General features: G+C 39.6%; 1 protein-coding gene across 2 annotated transcripts in view; it reads left to right on the top strand.

The window, feature by feature from the left end:
* The window catches only part of LOC150090712 (diuretic hormone receptor-like), a 212,473-nt gene that overhangs the window by 144,401 nt on the left and 45,998 nt on the right, over positions 1-22,074 (top strand). For both annotated transcript variants that reach the window (XM_090379588.1, XM_090379597.1), the window contains exon 5: positions 13,569-13,669. In XM_090379588.1, the coding sequence (XP_090235714.1) occupies positions 13,569-13,669 (101 nt within the window). The remainder of the gene's footprint in view (positions 1-13,568; positions 13,670-22,074) is intronic.

Here is a 22,074-nt window from a genome sequence, read left to right as displayed (position 1 = left end):
TTTATTTAAAAAAGGTTGCTTAGGCATGGGTCATTACCCATGCCTAAACAACCTTTTCAGTACCTGCCCACCCACGGTGCGTGGGCAGGTATCCTGTTGTTGTCATAGCGACAACGCGTTTATGAAGTATAACTCCACAATATGAGAGATGGTTGATGGTGTGCATGGTTTAATCCTAAACTGTTTCTTGACTAAACGTCCAAGAGTATGAAAAAGGTTGTTTACGCATGTGTAATGCACTTCCATCATTTCTACTGCCCAGGTAGTATGCGTGCATCTCATTATATCTCGCATTACCCATGCATAAACAACCTTTTACATACTCTTGGAGCCAAGAAATAATTTTAGATATTTATTTAACATGATATACTGTAAGATAATAAAGTGATTATAAGAAATTGTGTGTGTGGCACCTCCGTAGCCAGGTGGGCAGGAGCAGCATTGCGTAGCACACGCTTCTTGATTAGACCGGGGTTCGAACCCGTCACCACATACGGAGGATGCGGAAAGGTCAGGGAATGACCACCGAATATCCCGGAGCAATATGGCCTTAGTTGCTAATGCTCCTAAAAAAAAACCAAATAACATAAGAAATTGTGGAAGATGTGGGTTCTTTCTATGGCAATTCTTTCCTTTGTATTTAATTTTATTTTACTTTATTGTTTATTACATGCGGTCGGACGGACAAAGACGAAGAAATAATAATTGCTGGATTTCTATTGGTCCGATTTTTAATGAAATTTAAAATGGCTCGACAAAATTTTCTACAAGAGCCAAACGTAAAATTTTATGAAAATTCATCCACAAAGAGTCTAGTTATTACATGCGGACAGGCAGATGGGCGGACATTAGCATATATGCTAATGCGCCAAAACATTAAAAGAATGTATAGAATAAAAATAGATGTCTTCATTTTCCCACCGTGGAAAGTTTGCTAATAACACCAAAATGTTATATAAATCACGATCCTATCACTCCATAATTATAATTCTGTTATTTATTTATTTTTTTCTCCCAATAAATGTAGGAACCTTGGTAAATAACTTCTCAGCAATAACTCTAAATTTTGTGAGGTTACAACACAGTTAACCCTTCTCATCCGGGTATTTTATCACATCTTTTGGCAATGTATCATTGGTCGGTTGGTCAGTTACTAACTGGTACCTTGCACGCTGTTCATACAGCAGACGACGTTGATATTACCCAGAAGATAAGAGGTAGCGTTATGAGCCGACAGATGAGCGTTCAGGGAATGCCGAGGTTATTTCATTTTTACTTTTCGGTTTCTTTTGTTTAAGCTAAGACGAATGATGAGTTGAGCAGTTTTGTTTACCGTATTTATTGCCACGATAGAAAAGTAGCTGCATTTAAATAATATTTTGCAATTGATATTGAATTATAATTAAGAAAAATACACTTGGCAATACAAAATAAATATTAGTTATAATATAAAAATACATAAAACATTAATATCATAGGGAAAATACAAGGTAATGCGCAAATAATTAATAAATTTTCACAAATTATCATCAGATGAATCCAGCTCTGACTTGCAGTCGCCTGCGATGTTTTTTGTTACTAAACAACAACAAAAAAACGCGTTAAAGCAAGAAATAAGGCTTCCTAAATTGAATTGAAAAGTACGTAAATTGAACAAAGATTTTAGTACGAACGACGTGTTGTGAGATACATGGCGGAACTACAGACCAGCCATTAGGTTACAGATCGGTTGGAACTTAATGGTAACTCTAAATTTAGGAGGCTGTCCAGTGGGTGGAGAAAGTCGTAGTAGGGACAAGTACGAAACATTGTCAAGAACTCAAAAAGGTCAACCACACGTTTCGTGAAGAAGCGCTCATCTTATTTGCCCTAATTATTCACTCAGTGAGATCTTCGGTTTTAAATGGATATTTCTGCCCTGACCCCCGACCTTTTTTGACCTCTGCCAAAAGTTAGCTGCTTCTGGTGTGGGCTCTGTACTTAATAGCCATCCTCAACAAAAACATTGAAGCAGTTCGGTGCAATGCTAAACAGTAATGGAGCCAATGAAGGTCTTCACCAGTCTTAAAGGCACCGCTCTCGTCAACTCAATCAATTTTAAAGTGGAAGCCACAAGGACACTTTGAGAGTGCACAGAGAGAAAAAATTTAAGAACCAGTCGTACTCATTTATCTTGTACCTGAGTTGAAAAGTTGGCTTACGTTTTGAAGACGTTCTTTACAATAAAACGGGGGGAAAATTAACTTGTACCTTGGGGCAGTGAAGCGAAAGTAGAAGGCTCGTTAGAGTTTATCCGTCAAACAAAATTAAGGAGGAATAACGCAATAAAGTAAGAGATACAGTGGAAGTTTACTCGAAAAGACAATCGGAACGTGGGTGAGAGATACAGTAGATTAAAGCTCACGGTAGTGCAGTGGATAAAGCTTCCGCTTCCTTGCACTGTGTGGAAAAGGCCTGGGTTCGAATCCCCCTTTGGACGAAGTTGAACGCGATAAGGATGGGAGGCGATTATATTTTTCGCAGCTAGTTATTTGGTTTTCGTTTTTCTTTCCCCAAAACAGACAATCGAACTGTAAATACAAGCAGTTTACAGATACGATACTCAGACTCCTCACGGTCTTAGTTTCCTCGTTGCAACTCGAAAAAACCCGGCTCTTCAAAACTTATCACGTAAAAATAAACAATCATAGCGACACAGTTTGAGTATGACATTGACTCAAATCGATACGAGTTGAATCCTGAAAGGAAAATATCCCCGGACTGATGTACAAATGATAGATTTAGAGTGGGCCAGAAATCTAAAATTATTCCTAGGGAAGGATTATAGATGGGTATATGGAACTAACCTCACGAAGGTTCCTGTGATCTATATAAACAGATCATATAAACAAGTAAATATAAACAGACACCAAATTCCAATTTAGTTACCCCACCCTGTGTATTAAAAAGGTGAAGAAAATGACATCTTGAAACTCATCCGAGGTCTTGTGGGGAAGGGGGACGGCAAGAGCAACGCATTTGAAAGAGATAGATAGATAGACGAGAGAGAGAGAAGAAACGAAAGCATACCAGTACGCTGGAAAGCATAGGGACGATGATAACGCAATATTCCGTGGCAGTAAACTAGAAGAAATAGAAGCGTTTCGCGTTTTAGATGGATACCACCTCGGTTGCGACTTGGATTAATAGTGAAGGAAGATTGGGCTTGTAGGAAATATACGAAATTGGATGGGATGTGAAAAATGGCGTGTCACTGTGATGTAGAGTGACACTGACATTGTGAAACTGAAGGTATGGAGGCGGTTTGCAGTCTTGCGGGGCTATCGCTTAGAGTTACTCAAGCATTAAGAGATGAGGATATAAGGGGGGGACACAGTTTTCCGACCTTCTACGTTAGTAGAATCGGTTGGATTGTTTCAGACGACTACCAAGTTAAGACTACGAAAAATGTATTTGTAAACTGAGCATATTTCTAATATGTTTAATTGTTTTGCGGGATGAAAAACCCGAATTGTGGCCTCGAAATCCCGAAATGTTAAAAACTTGTCGCTTCCACCCGAGATGGAATGAATCGTGAAGACTAGTTCATCTGTTATAATCTCGTGCCTTTTCATCATAGATGTGAGATGGTGTAGCCATGATTGCTTAATAAAATAATATTGAAAAAATAATTTTATTTATAGTTCGCGACTGCCGCATAAAGCCAGAAGAATTTACAAGGTATATATAGATAGAAAGAGAATGCAAGAACATTGCCGTATTTAGCAGTCATGCGAGTTTGAACCACTGTCGACTCAAAACGCGTGTATTACTGTACTTTTGTGCTTGACTACTAGGCGGAACTCAATTCGATGCCGCTATGCTATTATCAATTATTCATACTTGTGATAATTATTAATTCTATCACAATTTTAAGACCTCAGGTCATATAAGAACTATTTATCATATATATATATTATTTTTGTTTTAATCGATAGATACACTTGTTATCTGAAACGTAATTTACATTTGGTAAAAAATCAGGAGGAAAAAGGGCCCTATGTTGCCGATGAAAACAAATTAGTCCTCTCTTGCAACGGGAATCGAACAACTTTTCGAAACGGGGAAGCAGGGGAAGAGGCAATTCACGCAGCTACTTTATTACCAAAGGAAACGAAAGAAAATCGTTGAGAGAACGCAATATCTATACGTCATCTCTTCAAGAAAGACTGCACTTCCGGATCCACAAAAAAACAAGGCATTATCGAAGATAAACAGACGTATTAAGAATGAAATGGATTTAACGGAATCTTATAAAATAAAAGCAGCCTTTGCTCTCGGGATTCATGTTGAAAGAAAATTGGGCCATGCTAAGAAAATACAGATATACGGTTTATTAAACACGTAAAAATGGTTAATGTAGTAAAATAAATACATATAAAGCTTCAATAGCTTTCGGACATAAATTTCCCTTCCTCACTTTTGAAGCGTTAATACAAAATTAAAGAACGCATTGCCAGTATGATGGTCATGCGAGGTGAACCGCGCGGCACAGGTACAGACAACAATTAGCAGCTGGAAGTAGAGGTTTGTGGTTGTAATTGCAAAGCTCGGGTTGCTGGTGCGCCAACGTCCATCATTCAGAAGAATGGCCGCCTCAGTGATGGGATGGATGCGATCTCCTCTGTTCCAGTTAAAGGAATCACGACAACATGAGATGTGTAGTGATTCTAACGAAAAGCGCTGACAGTAGTGACGAGATTGGTCAATAATTGTGTGAAGTCATGCTGGTTAGATCAGAAGTTCCTCGCGATCGTTGAGTGTTCTAAATCAGCGGAGTGGATTGCTCTCTCTCCTGCTCAGAGACCCGATCCTTCAGCCCTTTGCCAGATTCACCAATGTAGCAGCAGTGCAATCCCAGCAGGAAATGCGGTACACCGAACCGCTCCACAAGAGGGGAGGGAGGAATCGGTGTCTTTACCCTTAAAAGGAAGGACCGCAGTTTCCTGCGTGGAAGCTGCAGGCATTTTATCCCGTAACTCTGTAAGACCTTCGAGAGTTGCTGTGACAAGTTCAGGTAGTATGGGATAAAGGCGGTCGAGGTGGGGTCATTGCTACGCGTGGCTCAAGGGTTTGCTGCTCGGTGACGGGCCTGTAGGTCACCCTATCTAAGGCACTGGCAGGGTAACCGAATTTGGCAAGATCTGCCTTTACTCTAGTAATCTCAGTGCGCCCAGGCGCGGTTCAGTAGAGCACGCGCTGTACTAAGAAGTTGACTGTGAGCATGTGCTGACCAGAAGTTTGTGAATTGGCCAGCACACGTCGGTTTGCGATAGACTGAGGTCTTTAAACGCGTGCCCTTGCACTGAACAGGGGTATCCAAAAATAGAAGTGCAATGTCCGACTCCAGTTCAATGGTGAACTGAATAAAAGGCAAAAGAGAGTTGAGGTGTTGCAAAAGTCGGTCACCTGACCCTCGGGGAATGATGACAAATACATCGTCGTTATAGCGACATCAAAAGGCTACAGGATCCAGTATACCCACGAACGCCCGATTCTCTAGCTCCTTCATGGCGATATTTGCTGTGAGTGAATTGACGTGTGTACCCATGTCCGCACCATGAATTTAGCGGTAAAGGAACTCACTGTACATAATCACACCACAAGTCGGGCAAAACTTAAGGACGGCGCAAATGTCGTAGACAGAAAGCGAGGTTCTGCTGTGAAGGTTGTGGTCACTGTCCAGGAGTTGTTTAGCACATGTGATGGCCAGTTGAACAGGAATTGAAGTGAAGAGTGATACTCGTCAAACGATGCCATAACTTGATCTTCAGGAATGGTTAGACCGGAAACTAGGCTCAGGAACTCCCCGCTGTTTGAAATCGTGTGAACAGTCTATCCTACAAGAGGCGAAAGCAGGTTGGCAACGAACTTTGACAATTCATACGTTGAAGAATCACAGCAGGGGACGATGGGTCGTAAGGAGACAACTTGTATGTGGACTTTAGCTAAGCCGTAGAACTGGGGAATCTGGCATCCAGAGGAATGCAGACGCCGGCGTACGAATTCGGAGATTTTGCCAGACTTAAACCAACCGTAAGACTAGGCCATTGATTTTTGCTCCCCATCATTCTAGGACCTTCATAGGAGAGACGAGCACAGGCTCGTAGACGGAAGTGTCCTGTAAAAGAGACAGGGCTTTCGCATGGTAGTTTGAACGATTTAGAACAACCGTTTGACGTCTTTTATATACAGCTAAAACGGCATCAGACGCCACCTGTGATTTCCCACATCTGCGCCATATGTACACTATGAAGAAATACAGAACACTGTAAATGCCAGAGAAGTGTCGTTTGTTGAATGCGTAGTTGCGTTCTGTTGTGTGTCCTAGCATTTGGCCGCAGGACCCCACGTTGCCCGCACACACCACTAGGGGGTAGCTAGGCTAGGCTGCCCATTATTCTCTGGCAGGTCTCCGTCAGGGTCGCCTGAGCTTCCTGAACGGAGACCAATTTAAAAAATATATATAATGAAATAAATAAAAATAAAAATAAATAAAAAATAATAAAATAACGACAGTGCATAGTATTAGGGTCAGGCGCCACCTGTGGTTTCCCACATCTGCGCCATATGTTCGCTGTGAAGGAATACAGTACTACTGTAAATGCCAGAAAAGTGTTGTGTGTTGTATATGACATATTGCGTTAGGTTCTGTTGTGTGTCCTGATATTTGGCCGCAGGGCCCCTGGTGGGACTCCACGTTGCCCGCACACACCACTAGGAGGTAGCCAGTCTGCCCATTATTCTCTGGCTTGTCTCCGCCAGGGTCGCCAGAGCTTCCTAGATGGAGACAAAAAAAAAAAAAAAAAAAAAAAAAAGGTAGAGTCGGGGAAGTACAGAGTGTACGCAAGAAAGGAGGGTATAGCTAGAAATATGGAGGATGTAGGCGAAGGCATCCTCCAGGTTATCAATGGAGCAATAAGCGCCATCAGGTGAAAGGGGAACGACGATAAATAAGACACAGCGAGAGAGCTGGTGCAAGTTGCCACTGAGGAATGAGGTGGCCCGTACGCCAGTTGATCCTATCCAGGTTAAGATCGGTTGGCCAGTTAGGTAAGGATCAGATGTTTGGGTTGTTCCTATTTTGTGTTAGCAATAAGGTGCTCCGTCTTGTGAAGAGGGTTTGTGCAAACTTGGTAAACTCATAGTAGTAGTTTTCTTATGTGATGAATAAGTGTTCATTTCCTTGAGGGTTATCTTGTATACGAGTAAACAGGATGCTGCGGAGGTCCTCATAGTGTTGACAACGACAATGGAATTATCCTGTTTTAGTGATTTGAGGGCAGAATTTTTTTGTCTAAGATGAGAGCTGACTGGACGAGCACGCTATAGGATCGCTGTGGTTTTGAGGCGAATCGCATTTGCAGTCGCTTCAGGCAATCGTGTCATGACGCCTCAACACCTATGGCAAGTTCCGTGACTGGGGGACTGCGGGGGATCGCGGCGAACTTCATCCCCAAGGTGAGTAGATCCAACTGCTCATCAGACAAGTGTCGGTCGCTCAGGTTTAGTACAAATTGAGAGCAGGCCTCAGTAGGGGCTCTTTGCAGGGGGTCTGTGTTACTACCGTCTCGTCTCTACCGACAGCGCGTTTGGTTAGAATCACTACACATCTCATGTTGTCGTGATTCCTTCAACTGGAACAGAGGAGGTCGCATCCATCCCGTCATTGAGGCAACCATCCTCCTGAATGATGGACGTTGGCGCACCAGCAACCCGAGCTTTGCAGTTACAACCACAAACCTCTACTTCCAGCTGCTAATTGTTGTCTGCACCTGTGTCGCGCGGTTCACCTCGCATGACCACCATACCGGCAATGCGTTCTTTAATTTTGCATTATCGCTTCAACTGAGGAAGGGCAATTTATGTCCGAAAGCTATTGAAGTTTTATATATATTTATTTTACTACATTAACCATTTTTACGTGTTTAATAAACCGTGTGTCTGTATTTTCTCAGCATGCTCAATTTTCTTTCAATAGGAGTCTTATAAGTCAGATAACAACGGTAAGTGTGAGGATACCCTGCGATACTTAAAGCCCTAGATTTAGAAAAGCCTTGGATGAAATTCAGAGGAATGTGTACTACAGTCTGAGAACGTTTCAGATCAGTCTTAATATGACTGTAATACATTTGATCAACCTTGTTGTTTAAGACACGGTAATCTTGGATTAAGATAAGTCCTCACTCGGCAGATCCGACATGACATGCTGCTGCTCTTGGAAATTTTCCATTGCAATTTTCGTGAAAGAATTTGTGCCGAGTTTTTGAAAATTAATTGTTTAAATATTTTTGCGCTAAGTGTTTATTTTCTTATAAATACGTCTGTTTAACGTTTTATATTTTTGCAGTTAAAATTCTTAATTTAAATTAAAGATGTACTTATTTTTGTTACATTGCTGGAGGTGTTCGCCTCTGAATATCTTTATTTTTCTCCAAATAGAAAAAAATATATTAAAAACGACTTAATCGAACAGTCTCGGATCTCCAAACGACAAAATCTGCACTTAATGATGCTGTTAATTAGTGGTCTCAAAAAACACGCGCAAGTATAATGTAAAGTTAAGAGAAAAGGGAAAAAAAATTCCTTTAATTAAAGCAAAGCCACAACTAAGTTCTAATAGTCTTTAAAACCTTTACTGCTAAGTTTTGTTACCAATACCGCTGCATTGGTGAAGTCTGTAAGTACTTCAGCAGCAAACGTGATTGTAAATGATTGTTAACTCGACCATCTGAAAACAATTGTTGATTGTCTTTTGGCACTATGTGACGTTAGGGTCGCATTTGTTCTGTTTACAGTGCAGGGTAAAATATTAATACGTTTGGTCCATCTCCAGAGACAAAATTTAAGGAATAAGAAACAGAACTTGTTAAGTTTCGTGTTTCAAGGTAACATCCAAGGAATTGCGCCATGCAGCTGTTGTCGCTAATAGGCCAATTAATGACTGTGATGAAATTACAGCCCTAACGAGCGAGTAATTGTCTTTCGTTTTTTCTTCTTTTTCATGTACACAAATTGCAGAAACAGCAGATGGAGTCAGGATTGTAGACATCGTCTCGATCCCCCATTCCGAACAAAAAGAAAACTTCTTCATCGCAGGAACGGTTTATAACTTGCGGGGATCGTTAGAATTTGAGTCGAGGCAAACTGATACCACGTGCTATCCTCATATTTTGTCCATAAAATGTTACGAAGATGATACCACGTATCATTAGAGGAAAAGCAGAAGACCGAAGCGAAGACGCCGATTCAGCATAAAATAATAACGCATTATTGCACCAGAACGACTCAAAAGACAGAGGCAGACTACGCGCGAGGACATGCCAGCTTTAATTAAATTGATGAAGGCTGTGCGAAGCGTGAAAAAAGCTCAACCACATAGCTTGATGTGGTTCGCAGTTGGAGATAAAAGGCAGTTTAGCTTATTAGTTTAATTGAATTATTTTAAATTCGATTTCCTCTCGGAGTTTTTCGTCAGTTAGATGTGCAATGTGAACGGCTTCGTTATTAATTACTACTAGAACAGAATTTGAAAACACATTTGTTTATTGCTATTTTAAGACGATTAAAGTTAGAGATCAGTGTCGTGGGTTGTATGCTCGAAGGCCTTGAGCATCTCAGATTATTGCTGGACGGCATCTTAGATTATTGGCTAGGCCGTTATGTCATTAAAAATTTGAGAGTGTAGTTGCCTTTTGTAGTTTCAGCAGGGCGTATTGTAAAGCGGCATATTTTAAGCTGCTCGGAACTCTTTTTTTTTTTTTTTTTTGACAAAGATTGCCTCTACCTCGAGTGGGTTAGACTTGTTAACTTTTCAAAATCTTTTGCGACAGTTTGCATGATTTTTCTCCCGGAAACTTAGGTTTTTCATTCAACAAATCGACCACACGCAGTGTGGTCGATTTGACTGTTGTATCACGGGAGAACCGTTCCTGGACGTTGGACTACTGGAAAAGAGTCGCGTAGTCTGATGAATGAAGACTCCAGCTTCATCATGCCGATGGACGACAGCCTATTCAAAGGCGAGCAGGTGAATAGCTGCAACCAGACTGCACGGTTGGACGAAAGAGGCAAGCAGCGACGGTATCATAGTTTAGGGAATGTTTTTGTGGTCATCACTGGTTATCCTCATCCTGATTGAACTCTCCCTTACTTCCAAATCCTACCTCTGGACTTCCTTCTGTCCAGCTGGTCCAGGATACCTGAGGACGCCTTCCGCGGTCTTGTGGAGTCGATGCCATTCCGGGTGCAAGCGGCGAATGGCGGCCCAACACGCTATTAGGTAGGTGGTCATAATGTTTTTGACTCATGAGTGTATATGGCGCAGTATGGTTTTAGTCGCTGATGTGCCTAAAACCCAACAGCAACTGATCCGCAGATGATTCGCGGTTGTAAAATATGCGCGTTATTTATTAGGAAAAAATACTAAAATGATTTGGGATAACTTTTTAATTGTTATAGGTTTCTAATTCCCAGTTTAGGACGTTATCAAAGCCATAGTTTAAAACAAAGACCACCAAGTGGTCAATCGCTGTGCACAGGAATAAAAATGTAATTTTCTGTAGAACACTATGCCAGAAATCTCATTAATAACTTGTTGCCTGATTTAGATTTTAAGTCTTACGTCAAATTTTTATGTTATCACTTACTCACTTAATTTTACAATTTAACATTCAGAGAGAAAACTGGATACCCAATTATAAAAAACAGTTGGCAAACCATGGAAACTTATTTAGGATACCTTTATGCCAAACACGATCGAAAATCCTTGAAATGTCAAAAGCAACTGCTTGAGTTTCACCGAATTTGTCCATAGATAGAGTGGATTTACACTGACTGAATCCATGCTGGTAATCATCGATCAGATGGAAGATTTCTAGACAGTCTAGGAGTTGGCGGTTAATAGATTTCTCCATTACTTTGGAAAGAGTAGAAGTCGTGCAATGGGACGATAATTGGATGGGAGAGATTTGTCATCCTCTTAGGAACTGGTTGGATATGAGCAAATTTCCAAGCAGAAGGAAAACACTTTTGGAATAAGAAAGTGAAAAAAAAGGCGACAAAACGAGTAAGAGCACATTTTGAGAACAAGTGGAGAAATGCCATCAGAACATGGAGCTTTCTTAGCGTCAAGATTGTTCAGAATTTTTCTGACATATTTTTGACGGAAGAGCAGGAAGCAATGAGTGCAGTGTACTGGGGATGGTAAGAGGCGGTTTATCAAGATTATCAATACACGAGTTAAAATAAATTGAAGATACCAGTAGGTCAGCTTTTTCTATAGCTGAGGTGGCAATAGAACCATCCTGTTTTGACAGAGGTGGGAATAGAGATGGGCAAAAGTTGCAGCCTTGGCTTCGGCAAGAGACCAGAATGTTCAACTACTATGAAAAGGTGGACAAGAAACAGGTTTGCCATTCTTAGCCTGTTCGAAATCTAATTTGGACTGATTAAGAGAGAGTGTCTTCGATATGCTAGTATTGAAGACGTAAGTTGCTTTGTTTCTTAGTAATACATTATTCCAATAAACAGTACATTACAGCGATATGGCTTGCATAGCTGAATGTTTTTGGCAAAGAATATAACATCGATAATAGCGAGAGGTTTTTTCATTGTTTACAAGCTACTCTTTTTCCCTCTCAGAGGCGTTCCTGGTTCTTCTTCGATCCTTCTTTTGCCAGTCCGTTCTAAAAGGTTTTATCTCTTTAACTGGGAGAAGCCCCCTGTGACAATTATCGGTGACGTCATCAGTGTGTTTCTTATTCCCTGCTGCGATTCCTGCCAGGAAGACTTCGAGTGATCTGTGTATTTCCTTAATGCCCGCAGCATCGACAGCATCGTGTTGAGATTTAACTTCCTGTCCTTGACATTTTCTCCTTAAACTTTCCAACCGCGTTAAAACACCAACAAGTGCATTTCCTCCATCGTTCTGCAAATGAAACCCACCGTGTTTGATCGTATTACGTTTGCCGTAGCCGCTGGGAACAAAACTTTTCTCTAAAATTTCGATTAATACTCCACCGAATTCGAGCCAACCTCTTCCTTCCTGCTCCTCCTTGCATGAGGAATTCACACAGGCAGCAGTTAATTGTTTTGTCTTTCGTGGCACGTTTTACATTTTCATTTCAAATGTTTCTGCTCATTTCTGAAAACTTAAAAGTCAGATTTTGTATTTGACTAACCATTTGATGGTCCGTTCCTCCTCTGACAGATGGCCATGCTTAACGATAAATAATTTATCAAAAGAACGCCTGCGCATGCATTTACATAATGAGACAGGTCGAAGAAAATTTTAAAAAGAAGAGAGACTGCCGAGTTTTTATGGCTCGCAGTTGTGTACGATGACGTACTTTGGGATGTCATCTGTTGGGCATTGATCACAAAAAAGGGTGATACAGAGAAGGTAGTAGGGATGATAGCAAAACTAGCTGGGTAAAACGATCGCCAGCATTCAGTCATTTGTATAATTCTCTTAAGTGCTTCCAACTGTGAGAAATACTTACGCATGCGCAAGCACATAAGCAGCATCGGTGAAAGGATCAGACCATGCTAAGGAAAAGGTATTCAGTTGTAAAATCACTGTTTCAATGACTTTACAACAGATAGAAAGGATTCGTCAAGGATTGACGAATCCATTGACGAATGCTACAGTTGCTCGATTTGTGAATGATTCGCTTAAGCTTTTAGGGGCAAAAGGTGGAAACCATGGAAAGGTGCTCAACAGCCGATGCGCTCCAAATCATTTGAAGCGTTCTATTCGAACCTGACTCGCTTAACTTCTTTGGCACGTGCCGCAAATCGTGCTGCAGCGGAGGTAAGGTGTGTGCTTTCTGGCGTGAAAAATTCGATTTCGTCTGTCGAAAAAGTTTTTCTGAAGTCTTCATCCCTCCCCCCCGCCTCATGTTGGTGAACAATACAAAAACACTGTTCCTGATGTTACTATACCGCCCAGATTTGTCCAGACGAGATGTGACCTGAAACTTTCTCATTTCTAATATAATTATTGAAGGACGTTACGTTAAAGTATTTTAAATGTTGAGATATCAAGTTTATGAACCAATAGTCTTAGTTTCGGGTCAGATGGTGGAGTTAATGGTTCTTAATAAAACAGCGAAGAGTACGTACATGTATCTATATATTTGGTGGCGCTGTTGATGGTGTCCATACCCTCTGTTACTTTAGAGGGTATGATGGTTCCCTCTAAAATAGCCGAGGGTATGGACACCTCAATCGAAAACTTCAACATTCATGGTGTGGTTGTAGGAAGAAAAGCATATTTCACTTTTATGTAGCATATATTATTATGTAGCATATATTATTGATGAGCGTAATCGAGAGGTGGTAATCGATTATTTCGATTACACTCGTATCATTCGATTATGCCCATTACTAGCATTTATGAGATCAGTATAGTTAACATAGTTAAGCCTTAATACTTGTAATTTTCACACACTTTCTTCTCTGTAGTTAAGACAACAGTGATTAGTGGAAATGGCTTTTCAGCTAATTTAATTATTTCTTATGTGAAGGTCTTGTGGGACGTCAAAGAAGCTTCCACCATCTATTACGTGGGCTACGCGCTCTCTCTGGTTGCCTTAATCATGGCTCTGTGGATTTTCCTGTATTTCAAGTAAGTTCCTGCGCGATTCTTACTGAAGTGTGTTGTTGGGAGGGTTCCAGGTAACAAATGAACGCAACAACAATTTTTATTGCTTAGAAACGAAAGACAAAGGCTTCTGGTACCTCGTTCATCCCTTTCGCTACACAAACAACGAAGTGGCACGTCTCCTGGAGGCTATTATTTACCTGGAGCAGAGGAGATGTCTTTTTGCCGAGAAAACAGCAATAAATGTACATTAACAGACGAGTTTTCATTCCTTTTTGTTTCTACCATCCTGCTGGTTATTAACTTATCACAGCTGCGTTGCTGATTGCCCATCGGTTTTTCTCAGACGCACGAGTTGAAAATACAGCGTATAAACTCGTACACGTAGGAAACACACAAAATGCAACCGGCTATAGAGAAAATAAAAGCGAGCTACGACTTTGTTGCTATTCCAAGAGTTACAGAACAGCAGTGCGTCACCTAAATACCAACATTCGAAGGATGACAAGATATTTGCCAAAGATCGCGAGAGAAAGTATAATTTATTGTTTATTAAGGATGGTTGTTTTAAGACTGTTTGATTTTGTTGTATTTCTCTTTATTTCGGTCGATAAATTTTTTTTCTTTATTTTTGTATAAATATATATTTATCATCTCATTCTCACTGGTAATTATGCATTATCATTTATTTTAGCAGCTATTGCTGATTGTATTTTGATGTTAAAACTTGCTATAACTAATTTATTGTAACAAATATTATAGAACTTTCAATTGTGATTAATATCAGACTAGTTTATAGCATTTATATTTACTGTATTGATTCGTTTAACTACATGTAGCGGGGGATATATTTATCGACCGCAAGGTACCTCACAGTTACAGCATATGAAAATATTAAATAAGTAAGATTTCAAAACAACAAGAAGCAGAGAGAGAGAAAAAAAAAGCACAATTTATTTTACAGTATTTTTGAAATTTATTTCAGTGCTAACAAACAGAAAATTTAAGAGCAGTTTCTGTTAGTTTTCAAATAATTTCAAGATAATATAAGAAGAAGAAATCAGTAGTTAGCTGCGGTATTATTTAAAAATGACATAATTTAAGTGAACGTGAACGTTCCTTTTGATTGTTGATTATCAATCTCACTCTGAGAAAGAAGTTAAGTAATTATCTTTGAAACGTTAATGTAATTAACATTTTTAATTTTTGTACGTAATGTATATTCAGTTTTTTATTATGATTCAAGTATTTCTTTTCTTTTTTTTTTTTCAGTTATGATTTTTATTTGGATATTTGCACATTAAATGAATAGCAAAGTTCGCATTATTTTGGAGGTTAGCTTCCCTGAAACTACTGCAGCAGTTTATGATCGCTCGAACAAGTGTGGTAAATAGTGATTTCGGAATGAAGAAGCTAAATAAGATAAATGTACGGACCTCTCTTCACGAAATAAGGACGGCGAACGTATAGTGGCTTTTTTTATCACTTTCTACTTCAGACGCACTTTTCTTTGGCTATCATCGTATCCTGACTTCAGGGCTTCTTGGCGCTACTTAATCTCACTGACCTCCTTCGTTAATCCGCGTGTTGACTGCTTCTAAGGCACCCACTTATTTCATAAGTCTGTTTGAGAAGTGCAGTAGTTCTCTTTCATCCTTCGCTTTGCCAGATGGGAAGGAAAAGCCTCCTCCATTGGGTTTGCTCTTCCCTTTGAGGTGATCGTCGTTAATTTTTAAGGTTATGACGCAACCTTCGAGAGAAAGGAAGGGAGATTATGCTCGAGCTGACATTTGCGAAGTCATTAGAAAAGCAGTCAGTTCAAATGCACCGAAATTGCTCACGAAAGGTTTGTTATATTTTTCTGTGGCTGCGTGTTTCTATTTTACCTGAATATTGCTTCTGATATTGAAATTACGCCCGCTATTCTGCTGGGTTTTTTTTATGTTATTATTATTATTATTTACAAAATTTTCACGCATTTCTTTGATGCTGTCGCTGTGGCGCCCCCAGTAGGCCTTTGTCGATTTTAGAAAATGACTTTCTGTTGCATTAAAAAAAAAAAAAAAAAAATACGTTTGAAGTATTTTTTATATTCTTTACGAGTTGACAAGCTGCCACGACTTAATGGAATCTTTCCGTTCAGTCCCCAAAGCTTCTCATCCACCTTCGCATTTCATTCGCAACTTCCTCGTGACGAAACTTGCTTCGGGTCACCGTTGCAGCGACTAAGCAAACAAAGGCTAGAAGGTCATCAGAAATATCGTTATTTTTGATGACGCCGACAGTACATTACGGATGATAGAAACAGAAAACAAAGACGGCCGCCTTATATAAATAATCAACGCTCGTAGCTAATAAAGAACTCGCCTCGAATTGTTAAAAAAATAAAAGATTTCGAGCTTCCGCTAGTGGGATTTGCTTTTCCAGTGCCCTGTTGGGATCTACGCAGAGTTTGGAAGTTTAAATGTGAAGTTTAAAGCTTCACGCATTAATAAAAAATGGATGAAACGAAATACAACGATGCAGTTTGCTGCATGCGAAAACCATTCGTAGAGAAACATCTGAAAAAAAAAAAAAAAGAATAGACGCCAATAAAATTTTCAGTGGTGTCTTCCACGCAATAAACAGCATCGTCATTGTGCCGTATTTCTTAAGGGGGACTCGTTTAAAGGAAAATGTCCAAAGGTTCAGGGAGAGTCCGCTTAGGCTTTTATCCTAAACTTTGGGGGTAGTTAAACGAAGATATCAAGTTTGTTCAGTTTTTTTTTTTAAAACTGATTTTAAATATCCACAATTAAATAATTCCTTGGGAAATTTGCTCGTTAACTTATTATACTTGGGTTAGTGTATAATCTGTACATTCAACGAACAAATTATTAGGAATACCTCTTCCTTCCACAGAAGAAAATGAGACTTTCTGTTATGGGCCAGTGCCATTGGAAAAAGGATAAACCGTGCCCATACTCATAACGTTACATTGAGTTGACACGAGTTATTTTCAAAAGGAGCCGCTTGTCAAATATCATATAGGTTGACAGAAATTCTAAGCCTTTTCCAAGTCAGGATATTTGTTATTTATTTATTTCTGTAACGTAGATGGTTCTGGCCCGTCGGAAAGACCTACCGTGTAAGTATGGAGATGCCATTCGTATCAAAGGCTAATCAGTGTAGTGGTGTTCGTATATTGTACTGTAATGTCGTAATACGTTGTTTATGTTATGATTGGTTTCTTAGCTCAGACGCCTACAGATTACTGCGAACCTCTAGCTTCCGTCCACGGCATGGAACTTGGCTATAATAGGCACGATGTGTGGCTTCTCAAGTCTCCACATTTGTCTCCGCTTGACCTACGAGCAGTGAGCCTCGCTTAGAGACGAACTGAAAACGAATCCATTATAGACGACACATTACAATGTACGTTTTCAAATATGGAGCGTCGGACACAACTGGCTAGATGTTGATGGTGACCATTTCTTATAGTTGGCCTGTCGTGAGGTATCTTGCTACCACGTTTTGTCTTTTTTATGCATTAATAAAAGAGTTATTAGTGAAGTTCCAGCTCTGCAACGAGAGAGCGTCACTATGTACTAAAAATTTAGTACTGAAACACTACTAATTCAGGGATACGCTGTGAAGAGAAAAAAATAAAACATTGAATTATCATGATTGGTGGAGAAACTGCTGACTTACTCTTTAAAGGTGTGAGGCATTTTTAGGAGACATTGGACCTCCTGGTCCTTGGACAGTAGACTCTAATATGCATTATTGTCGACCAGATGCATCCCATCATTAGGTGATGGTTACTTCCAGAAAGATAATGCGTCGTACTTTATTTCTCCAGCTTGTTTTCAAATGCAAATAGAGCTTTTGTAGGATTGAGGTATTCTTTATCTGTGTGTGGGGGGGGGTCTAAAGGACATGATGTGGACCAACATCCATCCCCCATTATGGATTGCAAGACTGTCGAGTTTGTTTGGCTGCATTTGCCGAAGATATTACCAAAACTTCGATATATGCAGAAGTTTAAAACATCACGGAGTCAATTCCGATGCTAATCGCTGCTTTTTTGAAGGAGAACCGAGGTCCTACGCGATAGTTGAATGACATTCCTCTACCGTATCTATAATCATCTATCTATTGCGCTTCCGGAATTTGCCAATAACTTTACTATGCGACAGGCTGTTTACGTTGCCTGCAGTTATATTTTAATTTATAACTGTATGCAATTATAAATCGTTAGTGAAATCTTAGATGTGTATTTTATACTCTGCTGAACTATGGGAATCCAATAGATCCTGTGAGTTGCTTGGAGGTACTTATCAGTACTCTAGTAAATCCCTACATGTTGCTATGGATAAGAATTCACTTAAATTTCTCTGGGATGCATAGATAACAGTTAATGTCGTCATCGTTCGAACTGTCAAGCCCACTGGGCATATCACCGATATAAGGAACGTTCGCTAAAATGTGATCTGAGTCGAAGAGTCATCCACTTCCGCGGGAATTTCGTCAATAATTGGTTTTTGCTTTCGATAAATTCAATACTGTTTTTCGTTAATTTCACCGTTCGAGAATTGGTCGCTATTAGCAACAAACGGCCCGTTCGTGCGTGTGTGATAAGTGCGAGGTTCACGCTCTGTTGACGCAGGCAGAATTGGTAATTTCGCGGAAACCTGCTGTAATCATTCAAATATTCAATCCGATCATCGCGTTTGTTGATTCGTGGTAGATTTAAAAAAATACAAAATACGTTGAGGGCATCAATTCTTTTATGGTCGCCTTTCAGTTAGTCATTTTTGAGGAATTAGTGATTGGAACAGAGCCAACTTATCAGATCACCAGCTTATCGAGCAATGTGGCTTCTTTTAAAGGAACAAGGGAGATAACGGCTAGATCGAACGATTAAAATACTTGTAGTTGCTTTTCCATTTACCTCATCGGTGCTGTATCTCATTGCTGCAGGCCCCGTAAGCTTGAACTACAATCGTCAACTTAACGACTCTGAAGGGAAGTCTGATTCATAATAAAATTTCCACGTGAGGTTTGGTATATTGTAATTACAGTTCAAAAATGATGATCGCAAGAAATGGGAAGACACTTTGGATCCAAAAATGATTAAAATGTGTTACTTGAAGGTTGTCCTCTTGGTTCAATCAGGGTTACAAATCACAGCGAGATAATGAAAACACGTTAATTGGATACCCGATACCATTGTGAGTAGCCCCAAGTTGATCAGCAAGCGATGAGGATGAGTTCAATAAGTTGTCCTACATTCAGTGAAAAATGGAAATCGTATAATCTCATTATGTAGTATGAACCAAAATTCAGGACAACGCAAAAAAAAGCTAGTAATGCGCAGTTATGTTTATACGATGGACTTATGTGTGTGCTATGGTCTTACATGCATCAATAAAGTAAATAGGAAGTTAAATTGCTCATGAGACAAGCGGTTGGCGTCTTGTGAATATTTCCTTGGATGGACTGATGACTGACCAGATTTGTTACAGAACACCATGTGTTCCGTTGGTGATATTAAAATAACAATATGAAAACCGCTGTATATTTTAATAATTTTTATATTTAATAATAATAATATAAAAACTGTTTTCAGTGGATCATTTATTGTTATTTTATTTTTGCCAGTGCAACAAAAGCCTGTGGCTTCTTTGTACCATTATGAATAATACTAATACGTTGAAAAGAGAAGTTTCAAATTCGTTTAAATTGAGGGATTTCTGTCATACACACAAAAAAGCATTGAGAATGCAGGAGCTTTTGTTGAATTTTGATATTCGCGAATTAAAATAGTAATGAATGCTCTTTAAGCAAAACAAAATGATGTTTTATTTATATTAAGAACGTGGTATTTAAATATTTAAAGTAGGTCCTTAATTATGGATCATCCTGTGCCGTATTTGTTTTAAATATAACATTCGGATGTAAACATGATATAAATTAAACGTGCTGTAATAAACTAATGATGTGTAATAAGCGAAAAAAAATTAATAAAGGCTTCCACATGAAGTATTTTAATTAGTTTTGGTGCGAATAGACGCCAAACAATCCCAATAACTAAATAAAATTGGTTACGTTTCGGATTTCATTATAGAACAAACTCATTTGCGAAAGATCTAAACCTCCTAAACTTTCCTCACTCTTTCTAAAAATAGCATGGTCTCAGTTCCAGTCTTAATCCATTTCCACCAACAGTCTGCCGAGTCCCGCTTACTTTTTTATAAAGAATCTCAGTTATCGGTTACCTTCAGCTAGCTGGTAGTTAATTGTTGGAACAAACTTCCATCTGGTGTTGTAGAAGTGGGTAATTTGAATAAATGTAAGGAACTAGACAAATTATTAGAGTTGTTGGACAGGTGATCATCATCATATACAACTGAGTTAGTAGTAGTGCCACCTGGGCAAGGTGCCCATATGCACAAATTAATTCTTAAAATTTTGAAAATTTCTTCTCAAAAACATTGTGTTATTGAACGACAACAAATTTTGCTAGTAAGTTAATAAGGACATTTAAAAGTTAAAAACTTCTAACTCTTTTGTTTATGATTTACATTTGCTTGGTCTTTAGCCTGTCACCATAGAGAATAAGTTAATATTCCCTATGGCTTCAGTTCCCGCCCCTTCCACTGGGAGGAAGACCTCTACATTTACATTATACAAGATAGCCTTCTTTTAAACACATTTTCAATAAACTCATTAAAAACATTAAAATTCTCTCTACTTAAAAATAGAGTATATAAGGTACTCTGATTGATACCAAGAGCCACTTCAAGCATGATTCTAAAATCAGAATAAAATGGACAATATAACATAACATGGAGGCCCGTCTCCAGTTGTCCACAAGCACATAAACCTGTCTCTGATAATCCAAACTCACTCAGCCTGGCCCGTAGTCCGTGACCAGTTAAAACGAAACATGCCTGTAATCCGAACTGAAGCCATGGTTTTGTTCTATAATTTACTATTTTAACAGAGGGGAGAAAATGATATGTCTCTCTACCTTTATCCGAATTAAGCCATCTATTTTGCCAGATATTTTCCACATCATTCTCTATCCTCCTCCGTTCAACCGCTATCAGTCGTAAATCAGACACTGCCTCGCCAACCGCACAGGACCGGATGCCAAGAATCTCTTTGGTGATGCCCCGTTTCAAACAATATAATAAACCAGAACGGACCACTAAAAGGTCCGCCGGCAACTTTCCAGCAATGACCTGAGCAGCAACAGTCGAAACTGTTCTGCATATCCGAGTTATCCCCAGAAGAGCAAATCGCTGAGCTGACAGCAGTTGTCTCATCACTGCAGAGTTTGTTGCTCTACTGCACCACGCCCCAGCTCCGTAGGTTATAATGGGTACGAAAACACTTTCATATAACATATTAAGGGCTCGGCCCTTTATACCCCATTTAACTCTTACAACTCTGCGGAGCTTTGCGTACAGGAGCTTAACTTTCTGCTTCAGAAACCTAGCGTGCTCCGTAAAAAACAATCGCTCCTCCAAGAACAACCCCAGATATTTGAAGGTCTTAACATATTTTATGGAGACATCACCACTTTTCACTAATGGTGGCCTTGTAAGACTTAGTTTACCCTTCAACAGCATAGTAACAGTCTTACTTGTGGACACTTCTAGCTTATGCCTTCTACTCCAATTTAATAATTTTTCTAGAATTCTACTAGCTTTAATTTCAAGGTCTTTTCTTGAATTCCCATTCACCAAAAGAACTATATCATCTGCATAGGCCACTACTTGCGTGTCCTCCATGTCTGAATTTAAAAAATCATCTAAAACCATGTTCCAGATGTAAGGACCCAGAATTGAACCCTGAGGGCAGCCACGTTCAACTTCATAACATTCTTGCTCAAAGCTCGTTCTTACTTGTACACAGCGGTCCGAAAAATAACTGCGAAAAGCTTTATACAGATTCATTGTACAGAGTGCAGCTCTAACTCTGTGAAGGACACTGCCCCACCACAGAGTGTCGAACGCACCTCTGAAGTCTACAAACAAACCCAAGACATACCTTGCCTGTGCCTCTTCTACATAGGTAATCATCGTTCTGATGGCATCCTCAGTTGAGAAACCTTTCTTAAATCCAAATTGCTTGTCAGAACTCAGCCCTTGAGCCTCATAATTCCTTCTCAATCGAAAAGAGAGAAGTCTTTCATAGATTTTTCCCAGAATCGGCAACAAGGCAATTGGACGATATGAGGCAGGTTCGTTCAGAGACTTTTCTGGACTCTTCAGAATAACCTTAAGGACCGCTGTTCTCCAAGACTTGGGAAAAGTTCCTTCTGCCAGACAAGTATTATACAAGTCTAGCAGAATATCTCTATGCTTGGAGTAGAACTGCTTTATGACTGCAGCCTCTAAGAAATCCAATCCAGGCGCCTTACCATCCTTCGTCTGGTT

The sequence above is a fragment of the Mastigoproctus giganteus genome, chromosome 1 (assembly GCF_048544385.1).
Source record: "Mastigoproctus giganteus isolate SK-2022 chromosome 1, ASM4854438v1, whole genome shotgun sequence".
NCBI classification, from domain to species: domain Eukaryota; kingdom Metazoa; phylum Arthropoda; class Arachnida; order Uropygi; family Thelyphonidae; genus Mastigoproctus; species Mastigoproctus giganteus.
The sequence above is the reverse complement of the archived record's forward strand: the minus strand, read 5'-3'. Positions and strand labels throughout refer to the sequence as shown.